Below are 16,865 nucleotides of genomic sequence, written 5' to 3' on the forward strand. Positions count from 1 at the left end.
TGGTTGGGGTTTCAAAGGCCTACAACTATCTTGAGATGTCCTAAAAATGAAATATCTTTAATATGTCCTAAATTGTATGTGTTTTTATTTAATTTCAAGAGTCTATTATTAATTGATATGGAAAACCCAAGTCTCGTTAATTTAGGGGTAAGTGGTGCTAAACAAATTTAATTTTCCTGTGGGTTTTTATAGCTTGCACTCTGTGAAATGAGTTGGCTGTGGGGAACATCTATATGGTGAAGGTTCGATTGAAAAGATAATGTCTTTCTGTTGATCCAATTACAAATTTGATGTCAACTCTCTGATTTGTCCTTTGCTGAAGAACAAGTGCCCTTTGAAAAACAAGGATACCTACTGTATCAGTTTCTGATATAAGGTTTTCCGACCAAGGATTATAGGTTTTTTTTTAAATTGAATGTTGACTGTTTGTTAGGATGATAATGCTGACGTGGAGCTGATCTTGTTACTTTACTGATTATGATTCTATATGCTGCTACATTTTATTATTTATTTTCAAATCCTTTTGTCTATCTTCAATGCAGCATTTTGACACCCTATTACACGGAGGAGGTTCTCTTTCCTCTACGTGACCTAGATGAACCAAACGAAGATGGAGTTTCCATCCTTTTCTATTTGCAGAAAATTTATCCAGGTATTTTGTTATCTGTAGCTTGGAATCTATAGACTTACAAAATTTTATGGAAGTTAGCATTATTTACATGTGTTATCTGTAATAACTTACTTCTTTCCCTTAATTTCTAGATGAATGGACCAATTTCCTTGAGCGAACAAATTGCAAATCTGAGGAAGATCTTAGGCAAAGGGAAGATCTGGAAGAAGAGCTTCGACTGTGGGCATCATATAGGGGCCAAACTCTGACTCGAACTGGTATGATATTTGGTGCATCCCATGAGTTTGCGTGGAAACTAAATTTCCTTGTGAATTAGAATATTCGGTGTCTCATATTTGACTTTTCTTTATAAATCTAAATTGAAAGTTTCTTGTTCACCGTCTGTTATCATGACTTTCAGTCAGAGGTATGATGTACTATCGAAAAGCTCTGGAATTGCAGTCTTTTCTTGATATGGCCAAGGATGAAGGTATTCTTGTAATTTAGCACTTGGTTGTTGAAAAGAGATCTTGGCTAACAGTATTCATATAGTCATATAGTTCTGGTTTGCCGCTGATTGTTCTAATGTTGTATCATTCAGATCTTATGGCAGGCTATAAAGCAATGGAATTAACTTCTGAGGAAAGTTCAGGAAGATCTTTGTGGACTCAATGCCAGGCTGTAGCTGATATGAAGTTCACATATGTTGTATCCTGCCAGCAATATGGAATTCAAAAACGGTCTGGCGATCAACGTGCACAAGATATTCTAAAACTGATGAGCACGTATGTCTGAAAGTCTAGTTTTTACAATTTGTATATATATGGGAAAAATGAATTAAAGAATTGCATTACCATGCCTAGTGAGCATCATCTCCTTTTCATGTTCTTGTAAATCAACGTGATAGCTTAGTCTTATATTATGCACAAAAATTATAGTTGACTATCAATCTTAAAATTGTACTTTAGTTTTCTGAGTATTTTGATTGTCATATATCCTAAAGTTTTCATTAATTATGTGAATATATTGGTGGTCAGGTATCCATCATTACGAGTGGCTTATATTGACGAGGTTGAAGAACCTCGCGGAGATAGAACAGTTGAGAAGGTCTATTACTCTGCTTTAGTGAAGGCTGCTTTACCAAAAACTGATAATGCGGCGGAGGCAGTACAAAATCTTGATCAGGTGATGACCTGTCTTATTTTAACTTACACATCAATTTCTTACAGAAGTGTTCTATAATCTTCTTAAACACACACTTCTTAATTTTCTTGCAAAACTAAGTGGGAAAAAATCCAGTTTATTCTGAACTTGTAATTGATTCTGATAACACCAATACTTTCCTTGCTTTGGCTATTATTTTGTTCATTTCTTTTACTTCCAACCTTCTGCATAGCACCCTGTTGGTGCCGTGTTATATGTCTACTCTACTAACCATCTGATACTTTTCTAATCTCTCATAGGTCATATATAGAATAAAGCTCCCAGGTCCTGCTATTCTGGGGGAAGGCAAGCCAGAAAATCAGAATCACGCCATTATATTTACACGCGGTGAAGGTTTACAGACTATAGACATGAACCAGGTAACCAGTGATCTGCTTTTCAGTTGATTAGCTTGCCACAGCCTTAACACCTCTTATCAATTTTACAGGACAACTATCTGGAAGAGGCCTTGAAAATGCGAAATTTGCTGCAAGAGTTTCTGCATAAACATGACGGTGTGAGACATCCATCTATACTTGGAGTTAGGGAGCACATATTTACTGGGAGGTTTGTGACTTTTACATACCTAAGAAGGAAGCGTAATCCTGTAGCACTAGGCGTAATTTCCTCTTTATGGTTAAAAACTAATTTGTTGTCAGCTTTTGCCATGCAGTGTTTCTTCTCTTGCATGGTTCATGTCGAACCAGGAGACTAGTTTTGTTACTATTGGCCAACGGTTGCTTGCGAACCCTCTCAGGTGATCCCCTAGTTTTGACACTTTCTTTTTCCAGAAATCATAGATATGTTAGTTATGAGGAATAGATTGATGATAATGTTCTCGCAGAGGTACTGTTTTGTTATCCTGTTATGAGTATTTGCAGTCTATTCAGCCTTTTTAGTATGATATTGCCAGAATTGTATACTGCCCTGCACTTTTGTAGATGGGTGCACATGATTAACTGTCGCATTTTTCTAAATACTAGTATAGTGCACGTGCGTTGCTCGTGGACCTATTTGTTTTATGTTCTAAAATATTTTATGCAATTAAATATATATTGTATGGAAAAGTTTAATTTTGGATGTAATTATGACTAACCTTGAGGACGTATTTGTAATTTTCTCCTAATTAAAACCCTAGACTACATATAAATATTGGCGTCGTTTATTTTTGAAGGGGTTAATTTGTAGATCTTATGAAGTTATAGGGTTCTTTCTATAAATATATGAAAGCTTAGGGTTCTTTCTGTAGATTATGAACATCTAGGTTTTTTTTGCTTTGGCAAAAATTTTGAGGTTTATTCTATAAATTTTACTAATTCCTGGTTTTTTTTAAAAATTGGGGATTTTTGATAAAAATTTGCAGGTTTTGGAATACCCAAAAGACGCAAATCTATTTTTTTTCAAAGCCTAAAAGATAGTTTTATTTACTTATAATTTAAGATAACGTATGCCATAATTTTATAGATACTCGTGGTTTTATTTGCAAAGTCGGAATACAGTTTTAGCATTAAGATGGGTAAATAAAATACTTAATTGTAAAATATAACTTTACTGATTTTCAACTGATTGCAACTTTTGGGATTTTTTCTGCAAAATCTACAAACTCTGCAAGTTATGGATGCATTTTCAATGTTTGTAAGTTCCAGGACTTTTTGAAAAAAATGCAATTTCTGAAAGTCTTGTGTATTTTATGTAAATTCTACAAATTCTTAGGGTTGTTCTATAAAAAATTGCAAATTGTTGAAGTCTCTTAGGATCTTTAAATTTAAAAACTTGATTTTGATTACTCTTTTATTAAGAGTGCACTCATTCACTATATGTAAACTATGCTTTATACATTATTGTAATTTATAAACTGTGTATGTGCATCACATCTCTGTAAAGTAAGTATCTGATTATTTAACCTATAAAATTAGCACTTAATTACCATACTAAGAACATAATATTCTTTCATAAACTTGAATCATTGTATCTAACACTTCTACTGGAGTTAATAGAGCTAGCTTTCTATTTTATTGAAATTATGGATTTCCTTTATCAATTTCGTAAAAAAAAATGCAATTAATGGAGATAAATATATGTGTTATCTGTAAATATTATTGAGTTAAAATATCCTGCATATAAATATTTCAAGTTTACTTTACGTTAATAATTTCCTTGTGCAATAAAAGGAATATTATCTTATATACAAATCTTAAAATATCTTTATGGCAGGCAATTATCATGATAAGTCAGTAAGTATAGCACAATAATAGTGTTTTAAAACTTTATCTTGAATATTTACAACGCTCAAGTAAATCGATAAAAAAGAATTCTCTCTTTCTTCCATGTATAACGCCAAGAAAGTTTAGTTCTGGATTCTTTTGCTTGTTCTTCCTTGATCCTTTGTCATACCGTATCAATGCACCACAGTATTCAGGCCTATAGCGTAGCGCCAATGTCCCAGTAACATGAGATTGTGAACAAAGATTTACAGCAAACTATTTATGATTTTATATCGTTACATAAAAATGAATATTGAAATACGTTGAATATAATACCGTCTTCTACTGCATAAACAAAGTTACGACTATATAAGAACATTTACGACTACAATACATGATATTTATGATTACATATCATTACATAAAAATGAAGATTACAAGAATCATATAAAGAAATCGAATATAATACCATCTTTCTACTATATAAACAAAGCTTTCGACTATAAAAGAATATTCATGACTAAAGTACATGAAATGCATCAAACTAATAAAAAGATAAAAGAATAGACACCTTGAAAATGGAATAACAACTTTTAAATTGAGAAATGATCAACTTCTAGTATTAATTTTATGCTAATTTATGTGTATGGTATCTGCAATTTCTAAATTGAGAAAGTAGATGAATTTATGATTTATTGCTTCAAGTTATTTCGATTTAGATCCCAAATGTTTCCTGATGCACATCCAACAAAAAGATGTCAGCTTATTAAATTAGCAAAAGTATAAAAAGAAAGAAAAATGTGATCTTGTAAAGAGAAATATCCAAGAACAAATTAAGTAAAGGACATGGGAAAAAGGATTATGCTTCAATAGGAGGTGCTGTGGGTGGTGGAAATAGAAAATGAAATGAACTGCTATAGGCAAGTCAATCTGAAGTGTATGTGAGAAACAATGGATCTTAGTTCTAGAAACAAATATAATAATAATAAACCAAACAAAGTAGTAACACAAAAATTGAAGCAATACCTAGCAAAAAGACAGACCTTTAAGCGAGCATTTGATTTAAGATGTGAAGGGCATGATAAATTCTTGGGATTTATAGTTGTTCTATTAGAAGATGAATAGTTGTAACTTTTCTTATAATTATGATAGTAATAATTAGTGAGAGTAAATACATGAAATGACGTTAATTGGGGGTTACAGGAGAAGGATGTGAAGTGGCATGAGTTATGTATGTGTTGTAACATAAATTGGAGGGTATTCTGGGAAGAAATGTTTTAACATGGCACCACACTTTTATAATAGTATTAGACCAGATTAGATTAGATAGATATTAGATGATAACATCTAGTTAGAAAAATCATTCTTTAGTTTAGTTTCACAATTGTAACTTATGTCCTATAGCTAAAGAACTTAAAATCTAAATATTCATCTAATCGGATAAATTTAACGGACACTGAGATATTATATCCAAACATCAAAAGTGTGTGAGGTCCATGCTTTGCATACAAAAGGTAAAGCATAAACCTGTGAACTCCTTGAGTTTTCAAATTTTATATTTTATATTTGGTAAATCTTTTAAAATTCTACTGGTCGGCTTCAGCTTACTCACCTCCTTGTAATCAAAAAGAGCATCCTAGAAGCTGATCACTGAATTAGTTCAACATATCTTGCTTTGAGCCGTGGAAAAAAGTGGGTAAAATTTGTCTCAGGAGACTTATTTAGAGAGAATGAAGGAAGGGAGGGTCTCTCTACATGGATAGAAAAGCATACACAATGAATCACCTTGCATTGTTCTAAATACCCCTGACATGGCCCGCTATGTCGCTTGATATATTCTTTTACAGATCTTGCTGCAACTGATATGGTCTCTAAATATCATTTACTGCTTTTTGGCTATTGTGGACATTATATCCCCGATATGGTTGATATATCAGCCGATATGTTGGCCTATATATCATTTTATATGACTTGTCACAAAACAATATGTTTGGTAATTTTTGGGTGAGATATCATGATTTTTCCATTATATTAAATGACGTTTGGTCTAAAAAAATCAAATGAAATGTTGCAATATTGATTTGTACTTTTATTTGTTTTACAAGGTTGATTAGTTATCCTAAACATATATTATTTATATTTTGTTTGCTTAGATTTTATTAAGTATGTTGAGATTATATTTTAGTGCATTATATTATATATGTAAACATCTGTTATGAGATTCAGATATTTACCACATATCTCTGATATTTACCACATATCTCTGATATTTTCCCGATATCCGCAATCCGATACGAATTTTGGCTATCCAATATTTCCCCGATGTCCGATATTTAAAACCTTGCAGCCTAGCGAGATAGCGATTCCGAAAATTGGAATCCATTTTTTATTCACCTTTAGTGATTTCATTCTCTTAATTTACTGCTCATGTAGCTGTATCTCTTATTTGGTTTATGGTTTAAGTATTACTTCTGTTGGGAGGTGGAGGATAGGATTAGTCTGCCTAGCCAAGAATTGTTTGGTTAAGTTTGTTGCATTATCTCTGCTTGTGAGAATGCTTACCATGTGAATTTTAACCAATGATTCAAGCAGAATGCTAGACCACAGAGTTGGTCCTTTAAACTATTTAGTATACAGATTGCTAGACATTTTTTTCATGAGATCCTTCTGTTTCTGTTGCTGCTCAGGGTTCGATTTCACTATGGTCATCCGGATGTGTTTGATAGACTATTCCACCTCACAAGAGGAGGTGTAAGTAAAGCATCCAAGATAATTAACTTGAGCGAGGACATATTTGCAGGCATGGTTTTAACTTCTAAAATAAATCTAGTTATTGTGCTTGCTCTATTTATATTTCTTATATTTTGGCTCCAATCTGCAGGTTTCAATTCTACACTTCGTGAAGGCAGTGTTACTCATCATGAATACTTGCAAGTTGGTAAGGGGAGAGATGTGGGTCTTAATCAGATCTCACTATTTGAAGCAAAGATTGCAAATGGGAATGGAGAGCAGACACTGAGTCGTGATATTTATCGTCTTGGACACCGTTTTGATTTCTTTAGGATGTTGTCCTGTTATTTTACCACCGTAGGGTTCTACTTCAGTACCTTGGTACGGCTTCCATCTTTTGCCATTAAATATCTGTTTTGGTTAATAATCCTTTTAATTAGGTTGATCTGTATTTTTCTTTTGCTGACAGGTGACGGTCATTATAGTGTACATATTTTTGTATGGGCGACTCTATCTTGTTCTTAGTGGACTTGAAGAAGGTCTATCAACTGGTAGAAGGTTTAGCCATAACCAACCCCTACAGGTTGCTCTTGCTTCGCAATCTTTTGTGCAACTAGGATTTCTCATGGCTCTACCTATGATGATGGAAATCGGTCTTGAAAAAGGATTTCGTAAGGCATTAAGTGAATTCATCCTGATGCAGTTGCAGCTAGCTTCTGTTTTCTTTACATTTTCTCTTGGAACCAAGACCCACTACTATGGCAGGACATTGCTTCATGGTGGTGCTGAATATAGAGGTACTGGTCGTGGGTTTGTCGTTTTCCATGCCAAGTTTGCCGACAACTACAGGCTCTACTCTCGTAGCCATTTTGTGAAGGGAATTGAGCTAATGATCTTGCTTGTCGTTTATGAAATCTTTGGACAATCGTATAGATCTGGAGTTGCATACATATTTATCACTTTTTCTATGTGGTTTATGGTGGGAACCTGGCTATTTGCACCTTTTCTGTTCAACCCGTCCGGCTTCGAGTGGCAAAAGATAGTTGATGACTGGACCGATTGGAATAAGTGGATCAGCAATCGTGGAGGAATTGGTGTATCAGCAGAGAAAAGTTGGGAGTCTTGGTGGGATAAGGAGCAAGAGCATCTGAAGTATTCTGGGATTCGTGGGATCATTGCTGAGATTTTGTTAGCATTACGATTTTTTATCTATCAGTATGGGCTTGTCTATCACTTGAACATAACAAGAAAGACTAAAAGCATCCTGGTAGTTTTTCTGTTCCTTTATTTTTATTCGTTCATGGTATTTCATTTCATGTTGTAATATAGGGAACACATCTCACTGTTTGATCAATTGTGTTTTCAGGTTTATGGAATTTCTTGGCTTGTGATATTTGCTGTACTGCTTGTCATGAAGGTAATTTTCTCGAACTTCAGTACCTTGCATCATTAATGTTAGAAAGTCCTACATGGTAACATAATTGGATTAATTTTACTCGGTTCCAATTTGCGGATGTACTGAGTTAGCATTCCATTATAGCCTTCTTCCCAGTATGCTCACAGTTATTATTTCTTCTTTATTCAGACGGTATCTGTAGGAAGGAGGAGATTCAGCGCAAATTTTCAGCTTGTTTTTCGGCTGATCAAATTTCTGATCTTTGTGACATTTGCGTCCATTTTGATTACTTTGATAGCCATCCCTGGTATGACACTTCAAGACATAATTGTATGCATCCTTGCATTCATGCCGACTGGTTGGGGTATACTCTTGGTAAGCGAATCATTCTGACCACTTAATTTATTTTTTATGATATGCTATCAAATTTAATGTTCTTGGGTTAATTGCACATAGATCCCCTGTAGTTTCACTGGTTAGAAGTAATTACCCCTGTAGCTTCATTGTTGGCCCCTTTGGTTGAATTCCTTTATTTATCTATCTATTTATTTTCATGGATTTTTTTTGTTTATGTTTATGCATCAGGGTGAGATTAGTGAGTCGATCTGAAGAAGGTAGAAGAGTCGAAAAAATTTAATCCCGTTTAGTTTTACTTGTTAAACTAACTACCCATTTGGCTTCATTGTTGCAGACAGAAAACCTGGGTTGAATTTTTTTACTCTTTTACGCATATATTGCCTTTATTTGAAATTTGGGAGTCTATCTGAAGGCAGAATTAAAAAAAAAAAAAAGACCCAAGCGGCCTCTCTGCAACAATGAAAAACTATGGGGGTAGTAACTTCAAAACAGCAAAACTACAGGGGTCTATGTACAACTAACCTAATGTTCTTTTGTTCTTCTATTATTGACGTGAACCTTTTATTGCAGATTGCACAGGCTCTTAAGCGAGTTGTTCGCAGAGCTGGGTTATGGGGATCGATACGTGCACTTGCACGTGGATATGAAATCATAATAGGATTACTCCTTTTCACTCCGATTGCATTTTTGGCGTGGTTCCCATTTGTTTCTGAATTCCAAACCAGGATGCTCTTCAACCAAGCTTTCAGTAGAGGTCTGCAGATTTCTCGTATTCTTGGTGGGCAAAGAAAAGAACACTCATCTCGCAACAAGGATTAAGATAAGCCTCAGCAGATGTTTATTTGTCTGTTGTAAATCTATTGTAATTTAGTACATCTTATTATTATAATTGTATGTCAGGACAATCAGCAATGCGAACGCATTGTTAGGTTAGAACGCAGTCTCTTTCCTTGTATGGAAAGATGCTGTAAGCTGTATGATATTAGTATTTTCATGTTTATTAGTTGTGTATTTGTGGTGAACTTTTGTGTCTTACACAATCCTTGGCCAAATTTTGTTACTAGATTATATCCTAGTTTTTGGCGGGCAACATAGCTTTCTGCTTACTTACCCGTTTATGTGCTGTTTTCAATTTGATGCCTGAAGATGTGTCATGTGATGCGTATAAATTGTTTCATCACTTCGGTAGAATTATCTTCTCTTTGGTAGAATTATCACTTAATGCGTATAAATTGTTTCATGACTTCGGTAGAATTATCTTCTCTTTGGTAGAATTATCACTTTATTCTTTGCTCTTTTCCTGACTTTTCTCTCTGAATGGTGAGATAAAACCCTTTTACATATCAAGGGTGAGATTTTACCTTTCTAGCTAACTTGTAGATTTCATTGTGGATTTAAAAACCCCGCATTAGATGCTTGTATGGAGTATATTATTATTTACAGAGCCACGTGTATTACCTTCTCTTCACAAAATAATAACTGAAAAGAGAAAAAAAATAAAAAGAAAAGTTAAGAACAGAGAATCTCTTCAATGCGATTGTCTTTCTTGCACTCATCAGACTTTTGAGTCTTCCGTTTTTATGATAACTGAGTTGAGATGCACGTGTAATGCACGTGGTCAAATATCACGATTATTTAAATTGATAAAAATAGAATAAAAATAAAAAAGAAAATAATTTTTTTTGTGGGGTTGATCATCAACTCAATAATCTCTCTTTCAAATAAAATATTGTTATTGTTTTCTCCAACCTAGACTGGCCACGTGATCTACTATTTGTGAGTTATAAACACATTGAACTAGTACAACATCTATGCTTATTAGTATCGTGAAGTCTTCAAAAGTTGGGTGATCATTCAATTCGCGAAGGAATTTTGCATATGAATTTACTTGCAATATGTCCATTAAACCTTTAATTGTGGTTTGACTCATATTTATATTAACTTTTAGTTGTGGTTTCACTCATATTTACATTATCTAATATTTTTATTTAATTTTATAGCTCATTCTCCATATCATCGAAGTAAAACTGAAAGTATGAAGAATTATTTTATTGCGAAATTAGAGCAGAAAGATTATGATATATTTCGCCATGTGCTCTAAATATAATTGTTTTTCTTTGATGCAAGGTCCTTATTAAATCTTAGCCTAAATGATGTGAATTAAAAAAGCTATTATAACTCACTTGGCTAGGCAATTGTGTTGTATATATGACATATAACTTATTTGGAATATCCACATCTACTAAGTGGATTTTACTGATGTGAGAGCAAAATGTTAGAGGCTCGTATTTATATTTTTTGACTCTATAAAAGACATAAGAATTTGGAGCGCATAGCTTATATATTGTAAAGAACATACTGGTTCATGAAGAATTTTCTCTAATAACGATATTATATAAGATTATATGATCATTTTTAATAAATTATAAAATATATATGTGGAAACCTTGATGCTTGTAGCCAGTAGTTGGGCTCCACAAAATAGGTTAACTTTACATTATACTTTGTTATTAGTAGTACTGTTGACAATGTCATTATTTTTTCTCTTTATCTTATTATTCACACTTTTTAATGTAAATTCTCTTTTGCTAATCACTCAATTGACGATATTTAGTTTTTATAATATCAAATGTTAGAATATTCTCTTCTGCTTAAAAAATGTTAACATGATTTTCTTAAAATATATATACATGTAGTAGCAATAATATATCTTTCAGTTCAACTCAAACATTGGTTTGAAGCCATTTAGAGTGAGGTTTTTTCTACGCTAGAATAGTGATATAGTGATTACACAATCCAAAAGTTAAAAGAAGAAATTTCTACAAAGAAAAAGTAATTTAATATGTCAAATTAACAATTTTTGTAAAATATACATGGACAGTGCAGATAGCTATAGAAAGTAATGTATATATTTTTATAAAAAATTCATAGTGAGTGACCAACTACAATCATCATAATTTAAACATAAATAATTATTAATTTAGTTACTAATTTGATACGCATAAATATGGAATAAATCTCAAGAAAAAAAAGGAATTGAGATTGTATTATCCTGTAGGTAAATAAATAAATGTTATTAGATCTCTCTTTATATTAAATTTAAAAGTACTAATTTAAGTTATTAAGTGCTAAATATTAGTTTATGTGAGAAAGTAAAGTAACCTATGGTCTATATACCTATATAGTCAACAATAAAATGTATTAAAATTATGATAACCACAGCCAAAATTATATGATGGGTTCACATTAAATATAATTTATAAAAAATAGTTCATTTAAGGTAAAATCCTTTTAACCACTATATAGATTGTCTAAATTTTTTTTGCATATATAAACTATACTACCTAGGAATAGTGATGTGAACACTTAACTATAACCTAATACATTTTAAAAACGACTTACTCTTTAATATCATCATTAATTGACATATTTATGTATCTGCAAACACAATGAAAAATTAGAAAACTGAAAAAAAGATACCCTTAAATGTTTTAAAAATTGTAAAAAAAACCCTAAAATTTTATAATTTACAAATACACAAAACTATTAAATATTATATTGAAATCGAGGAATTATAAAAAATCATTGAAAATTTTCAAACTTTGGAGGGGTAACATGCAATGCACTAAATTTCAAGGCTATTTTTTATAAATTTTAAATTTAATAGATTTTTTAATTAGTTATGTTCTTTTCCAAAAAAATTATGAGTAATATTATTCATAAAAAGTTTTTTTTAAACCTGTACTTTTAAAGAGAGAATGATATTTTTTTGTAAATTTTTAATTTTCTAAGGGTTGTTAGTAGTTTTGTATATTCATTTTAGTGTCTATAGGTTGAACTTCTCATTGTGTTTCTTTGTATATTATTAATTTTAAGGGTTTTTTTGCAATTTCTTAAACTTATACACCCTTTTCTACAGAGTATAAATTGTTTATAGACTATTTATAATTCCTAAGTTTTTAATTTACTAATGAGTTTGAAATTCTCATGGTGTTTTTTATAAAATTTGAATTTTCAGAGTTTGCTTGTAATTTTTAAAAACTTTAAAGGATTGTTTACTATAAATTATAAATTATGTAGGGGATATTTATAATTATTATATTTTTAATGTACTGTTAGGTTAGAAATTATCATGATTTTTATAAATTTTATAATTTTGATGGTTTTATTTTGTAATTTGTAAAAGTTCAGAGTGTTTATTGTAAATTCATAAATTTTTGGGAGTTGTTTGTGTTATTTGTAGGTTTTTAGTGTGTCTATAGGTTTGAAATTTCCAAGGTATTTTCTATAAATTTTGAATTTTTAGGGTTGTTTTTACAATTTTAAAAATTACAAGATATTTACTCCATAGTAAAAAAAATTCAATTTCTAGCGAGCATATGCTTTTCATATTTCTCACTAAATTGAAATAAGTAAAATTTATAATTTTCAAGATGTTTAAAAAAATTTTGAATTTACAGGGGTGTTTTTGCAATTTTAAAAAATTGGAGGATATTTTTTACAAAGTCCAAAAACTTTTCGGTGCTCGCTAGCACATGTTTTTAGATTTCTCTACGAACTAAAATAAGTAATTGATTTGAATTATATTAAACGTATTTCCTTTATCTAATAACATGTTTAAGTCTCATTATGAATAGATAAAGGTAATGGTCACTGGCCACCCTCCACCGCCGCCGCCACCATCCGTCTCCGCTCGTCGGCCACCGCCCACGGCCACCCGTCACCGTCGCCGCCCGCCGGTCACCCGCCACCCGCCACCGTCGCGCCACCTGCCGTTGGCCGGCCCAGCTACCCTCCACCGCCTGCCACCACCACTACCCTGTCGTCGCCTGTCGGCCGTGGCCCGCCAGCCGTCGCCCGCCGTAGGTTGGTCACCCGCCGTCGCCCGTCGTCTACCTGCCACCCGTCGGCACCCGTCACCGCCCGTCGGCTACCTTCCACCCGTCGGCCCCCAGCGGCCCCAGCCGCCGCCCGCGGCGCGCGCGCGGCACTCGCCGCTACCCGCTGATAGCTGACGGTCGTCGTTAGCTCGCTGCCGTCGGCCGGCCGCCAGCCACCGCCACCTGCCCGCCGCCACCCCCGCCCCGCCCACTGCCGCTATATAAATGGTCAAACTAGTTTGACCAAAATGATGTTTTCAAAATACATTTGAAAAAGAAACACCATGGCATGATGTTTTTTACAAAAAAACAAAAAAAAAACACATTGATTATCAAACACACCCTTAATTATCAATTCAAAGAATATAAGATAATTAGAATAGATTAAGATAACAATGTAGCATTTAAAAAAAGTTAAGAGTAATATTGACCCTAGAAAAATTTTCCTGAAGTCGTACTTTTAAAGGGAGTATGATAATTCAGTTTCTGCTGGCCTTCTGCAGAAGCAAGTAAACAAAAATGATACCCTTATCCCCTCGCATTATCCTGATTTTGTTGTCAACATATCTGCATAATACAAGAAATGTTCAGTGCTAAGCGCCGTAGTCTCAACGTATATGCATCTTCAATTATGGTCAGCTTTGCATTAAGTTTTACTGTTAATTGACTCACAGCAGTTGCATCGTGTATTCGCTTTTGACTTCCGCAGGAAATCTGAGTCCACCGACAAGAGCGTATCCACTGTCCACGGAGACACTGTAAGTATTTCCGTCTACTGTTTTACTGCAAGTTCGACGAGTTAGTACTTAATATGGTCGCCGGTGACATTTGAATATCGACGAAGGATCGATGTATGCGTCTTTCCTTCAATTATGCAAGAAACTCCAAGGAAAAGAAAAGAAAAAGGATCCGAAATCTCACCTGATATTTCCAATTGCACAGTACTTGAAACCTGGAAAGAGTTGAACCTGGTTCTCAAACTGACCATTTTTCTTCACAACCTGCAAATTTGAAATATTAAATGTGTGTATATATGGAAGAAGAAGGAAAAAAAACGTTCATGAGATGGCAATTCATTTGTTGATGAACATCTTTAGCCCACCTGCAAGCCTTCAAGGCCACCAGCCGCAATAGTTTGCAAGCTTTGATCTTCTGACTGCAACAAAATTGCACTTTTGAAAGCAACAAGATAATTTTATGTAAGCAAAATACTGTTGGCTTAACAGACCTCTGAAACCCAAACTAATTGCCATTCTCCTTCTAGAGTTTCATTGTATCCTTCGCCTTCATTGTTCCTTAGGGAGACCAGCTCTTCTACAATCTGCTTGCAATTAATCACAATATCGACGAGAAACGTATAAACATTTTAATGGAACTGTACGTGTGCATCGGTTTGCACGTACCTCAGTCACTCCTCTAGACCCTGCGGATATTGCTTCGAGCAATCTTTGTCTCGGATCAGTTTTCTTTTGCAGCACAAAGGTTGTGCCCTGCACTATAATACGTTTCGAATCTCTAGCCGCGTATGAAACGTACGATGGCGCTAGAACGTCATTGAAGGTAAATTAATACATGGCTTACCTTGTTTCCTCTTGAGATACGTATGTTTCCGGCGTGAGATAAGTATGTGGTATCTAGCCATCCCTTTGCTTCATCGCCGAGAAGCTTGAAGGGAACTGGGTATGGAACCTTGAAAGGCAAAAATTTGAAGGAGAAGGCTGCGCGATCGAATTGGAATAGGATTCTTTTCCCGTCATTTATTCTTGCTGCAGCCTGCAGAAGAAAGATGTATGTGGGAGACCAAATTAGTCGATGAATTGAGACGATTATCCAATATAATAGCGTTAATAAAAATATAACTGTAGCACTTATAAAAACATTTGAAAACAGAATTGATGTAGCGGGAATAAAAAAATGGGGTCGTGCTTTGCACGGGGTGCACACTGGTTACTTTAATGCTCGAATCTTGTTGTTTCATAGTGATAGCAGAAGGACCATACCTCAACTTTAAGCTCACCTACTGCATCTGAGAACTTCACAATATTCGACACCCTTTGATCATCTGCTCTAAGACACACCTCTTGAAATACCTTGAAGAAATCAACTCCGACGAAGGTTCTCTACACAAGAACCGAAAGGAGAACATATATATTGCGAAATCTTAGAATTTCCTTTCGCGTAAAGAAAAGAGAGATTGCTTACTTGAATTGGCGACGCGGTTCCTGGTCTTGTAGTGAAAATAAGCTGCCATCGACCTTCGATCAAGCTCGAGCTCGTCTGAAGGAGATTCAAAGACTTTGTTACTAACTATTCAAGAGTTTGTTTATCTTTTTTTTGTTTGTGACTGCAAGCGCAGGACTCACAGGTTCAGGGACCCCTTTTATTTCCTCCAGTGCGCGGACTGCGTCTTCAACCTCCTATACATGTAAGAGCCGCAAGCATCAACTTCATTCTTCTCAAAGCGAAATTGAGAGCATTGAAGCAGCTAGGAATAATTAGTTACCTTCAACTGCTGAGGCGAGGCAGCGCGGCCTCTCCCTTGAATCCCGAGGAGAGCTTCAACAAGTGCGGATTCAGGCTCAGTGAATGAGAGGCTCTGTTCTTCTTCAACAACAGAAGAACAAACTGGGGTTGCGAAGAAACGAAACGATCTTTTGCGAAAGGGTTTGAGGGATTCTGGTTGAATCCGAGGAGTAAAAGGACTTGATTTCGGTGTACAAGGAAGATGGAAGCTTGGCCTTAAAGCCCCTACGGCCATTAGAGGAGCTTACTCTTGAACTTTTTTGTGGGACTAAAATTTGAGCATTTCTTGGTTGGAGGTTGAAGAGATGTTAATATGAGGGGCATATGTGGTTTGTGTTTGCGCGCGAGAGAACTTTATCTATTAGATATTATTATTTTTTGTTAAACGAAAAAAGATTTATTTTTATTATTTTCTTCATCATTTTACTTCCAAGGGAATTAAGTTTTTTTTTTTCATTTAATGAATCACAAAGTTGGTGGACGTTTATTCCACTTATCGTACGGACTAATTTGGTCAATCAGAACAAAGTCAACTTTTACATCCAATCATTTTATTGTCCACTCAAATCAAAATGGAGAAAGTATTCAGTGATTCTGATTCATCACATGTTATCGGAAACATATATGTCATTATAGTGAAGTTTTAGATTTGTACACTTACACAAGAAAAAAATATCATTATACTGTATTTTTAAAAATGAACAAAAACTACTGAATACTCTCTCGTCCTACTAAGATTTCAAGTTTAATGTCACCTCTGTTAATCATAAAAATCCATCCAAGTATAAAACTTGTTAGCCAGGGCAAGAGCATTATTAGCATGGTCCCTTGACATCTTGAAGTCAGCTTGAGTCCCTAAAACAGCTTGTTTCGGCTAAATTTTTTTATTAGGAAAAAAAAATTCAACTACGTAAATGTCAACCTCTTGACTTCTTCTCATTGCACAATTAACAAATGGAAAC

General features: G+C 34.2%; 2 protein-coding genes across 4 annotated transcripts in view; one reads left to right on the top strand and one right to left on the bottom strand.

The window, feature by feature from the left end:
• Positions 1-9,610, top strand: part of LOC109826899 (callose synthase 3-like) — a 37,234-nt gene extending 27,624 nt beyond the window's left edge. Inside the window, 14 exon segments of the mRNA XM_020393915.1 lie at positions 543-652; positions 763-888; positions 1,032-1,100; positions 1,212-1,395; positions 1,648-1,795; positions 2,074-2,193; positions 2,262-2,380; positions 2,487-2,570; positions 6,705-6,817; positions 6,899-7,128; positions 7,217-8,014; positions 8,114-8,164; positions 8,333-8,518; positions 9,071-9,610. Of these exon segments, the coding sequence (XP_020249504.1) occupies positions 543-652; positions 763-888; positions 1,032-1,100; positions 1,212-1,395; positions 1,648-1,795; positions 2,074-2,193; positions 2,262-2,380; positions 2,487-2,570; positions 6,705-6,817; positions 6,899-7,128; positions 7,217-8,014; positions 8,114-8,164; positions 8,333-8,518; positions 9,071-9,319 (2,587 nt within the window). The 3' untranslated portion in view covers positions 9,320-9,610.
• On the bottom strand, positions 4,008-16,236 carry LOC109826292 (probable plastid-lipid-associated protein 12, chloroplastic). Of its 3 annotated transcripts, none has more exons than XM_020393310.1 (12): positions 15,884-16,236; positions 15,744-15,797; positions 15,583-15,657; positions 15,381-15,500; positions 14,962-15,153; positions 14,784-14,870; positions 14,609-14,701; positions 14,483-14,536; positions 14,302-14,381; positions 14,053-14,163; positions 13,839-13,947; positions 4,008-4,234 (listed from the first exon to the last, which is right to left on the bottom strand). In XM_020393310.1, exons 1-11 carry the CDS (start codon positions 16,136-16,138, stop codon positions 13,860-13,862), a joined length of 1,209 nt encoding a protein of 402 aa, XP_020248899.1. In that variant the 5' UTR covers positions 16,139-16,236; the 3' UTR covers positions 4,008-4,234; positions 13,839-13,859. The 3 variants fall into 3 exon arrangements, with proteins under 3 accessions (XP_020248899.1, XP_020248900.1, XP_020248898.1); XM_020393311.1 differs by lacking the exon at positions 4,008-4,234 and adding an exon at positions 13,595-13,614; XM_020393309.1 differs by lacking the exon at positions 4,008-4,234 and having other exon boundaries at positions 13,736-13,947.

Source organism: Asparagus officinalis, chromosome 10 (genome assembly GCF_001876935.1).
Source record: "Asparagus officinalis chromosome 10, Aspof.V1, whole genome shotgun sequence".
In the NCBI taxonomy this organism is placed as follows: Eukaryota; Viridiplantae; Streptophyta; class Magnoliopsida; order Asparagales; family Asparagaceae; genus Asparagus; species Asparagus officinalis.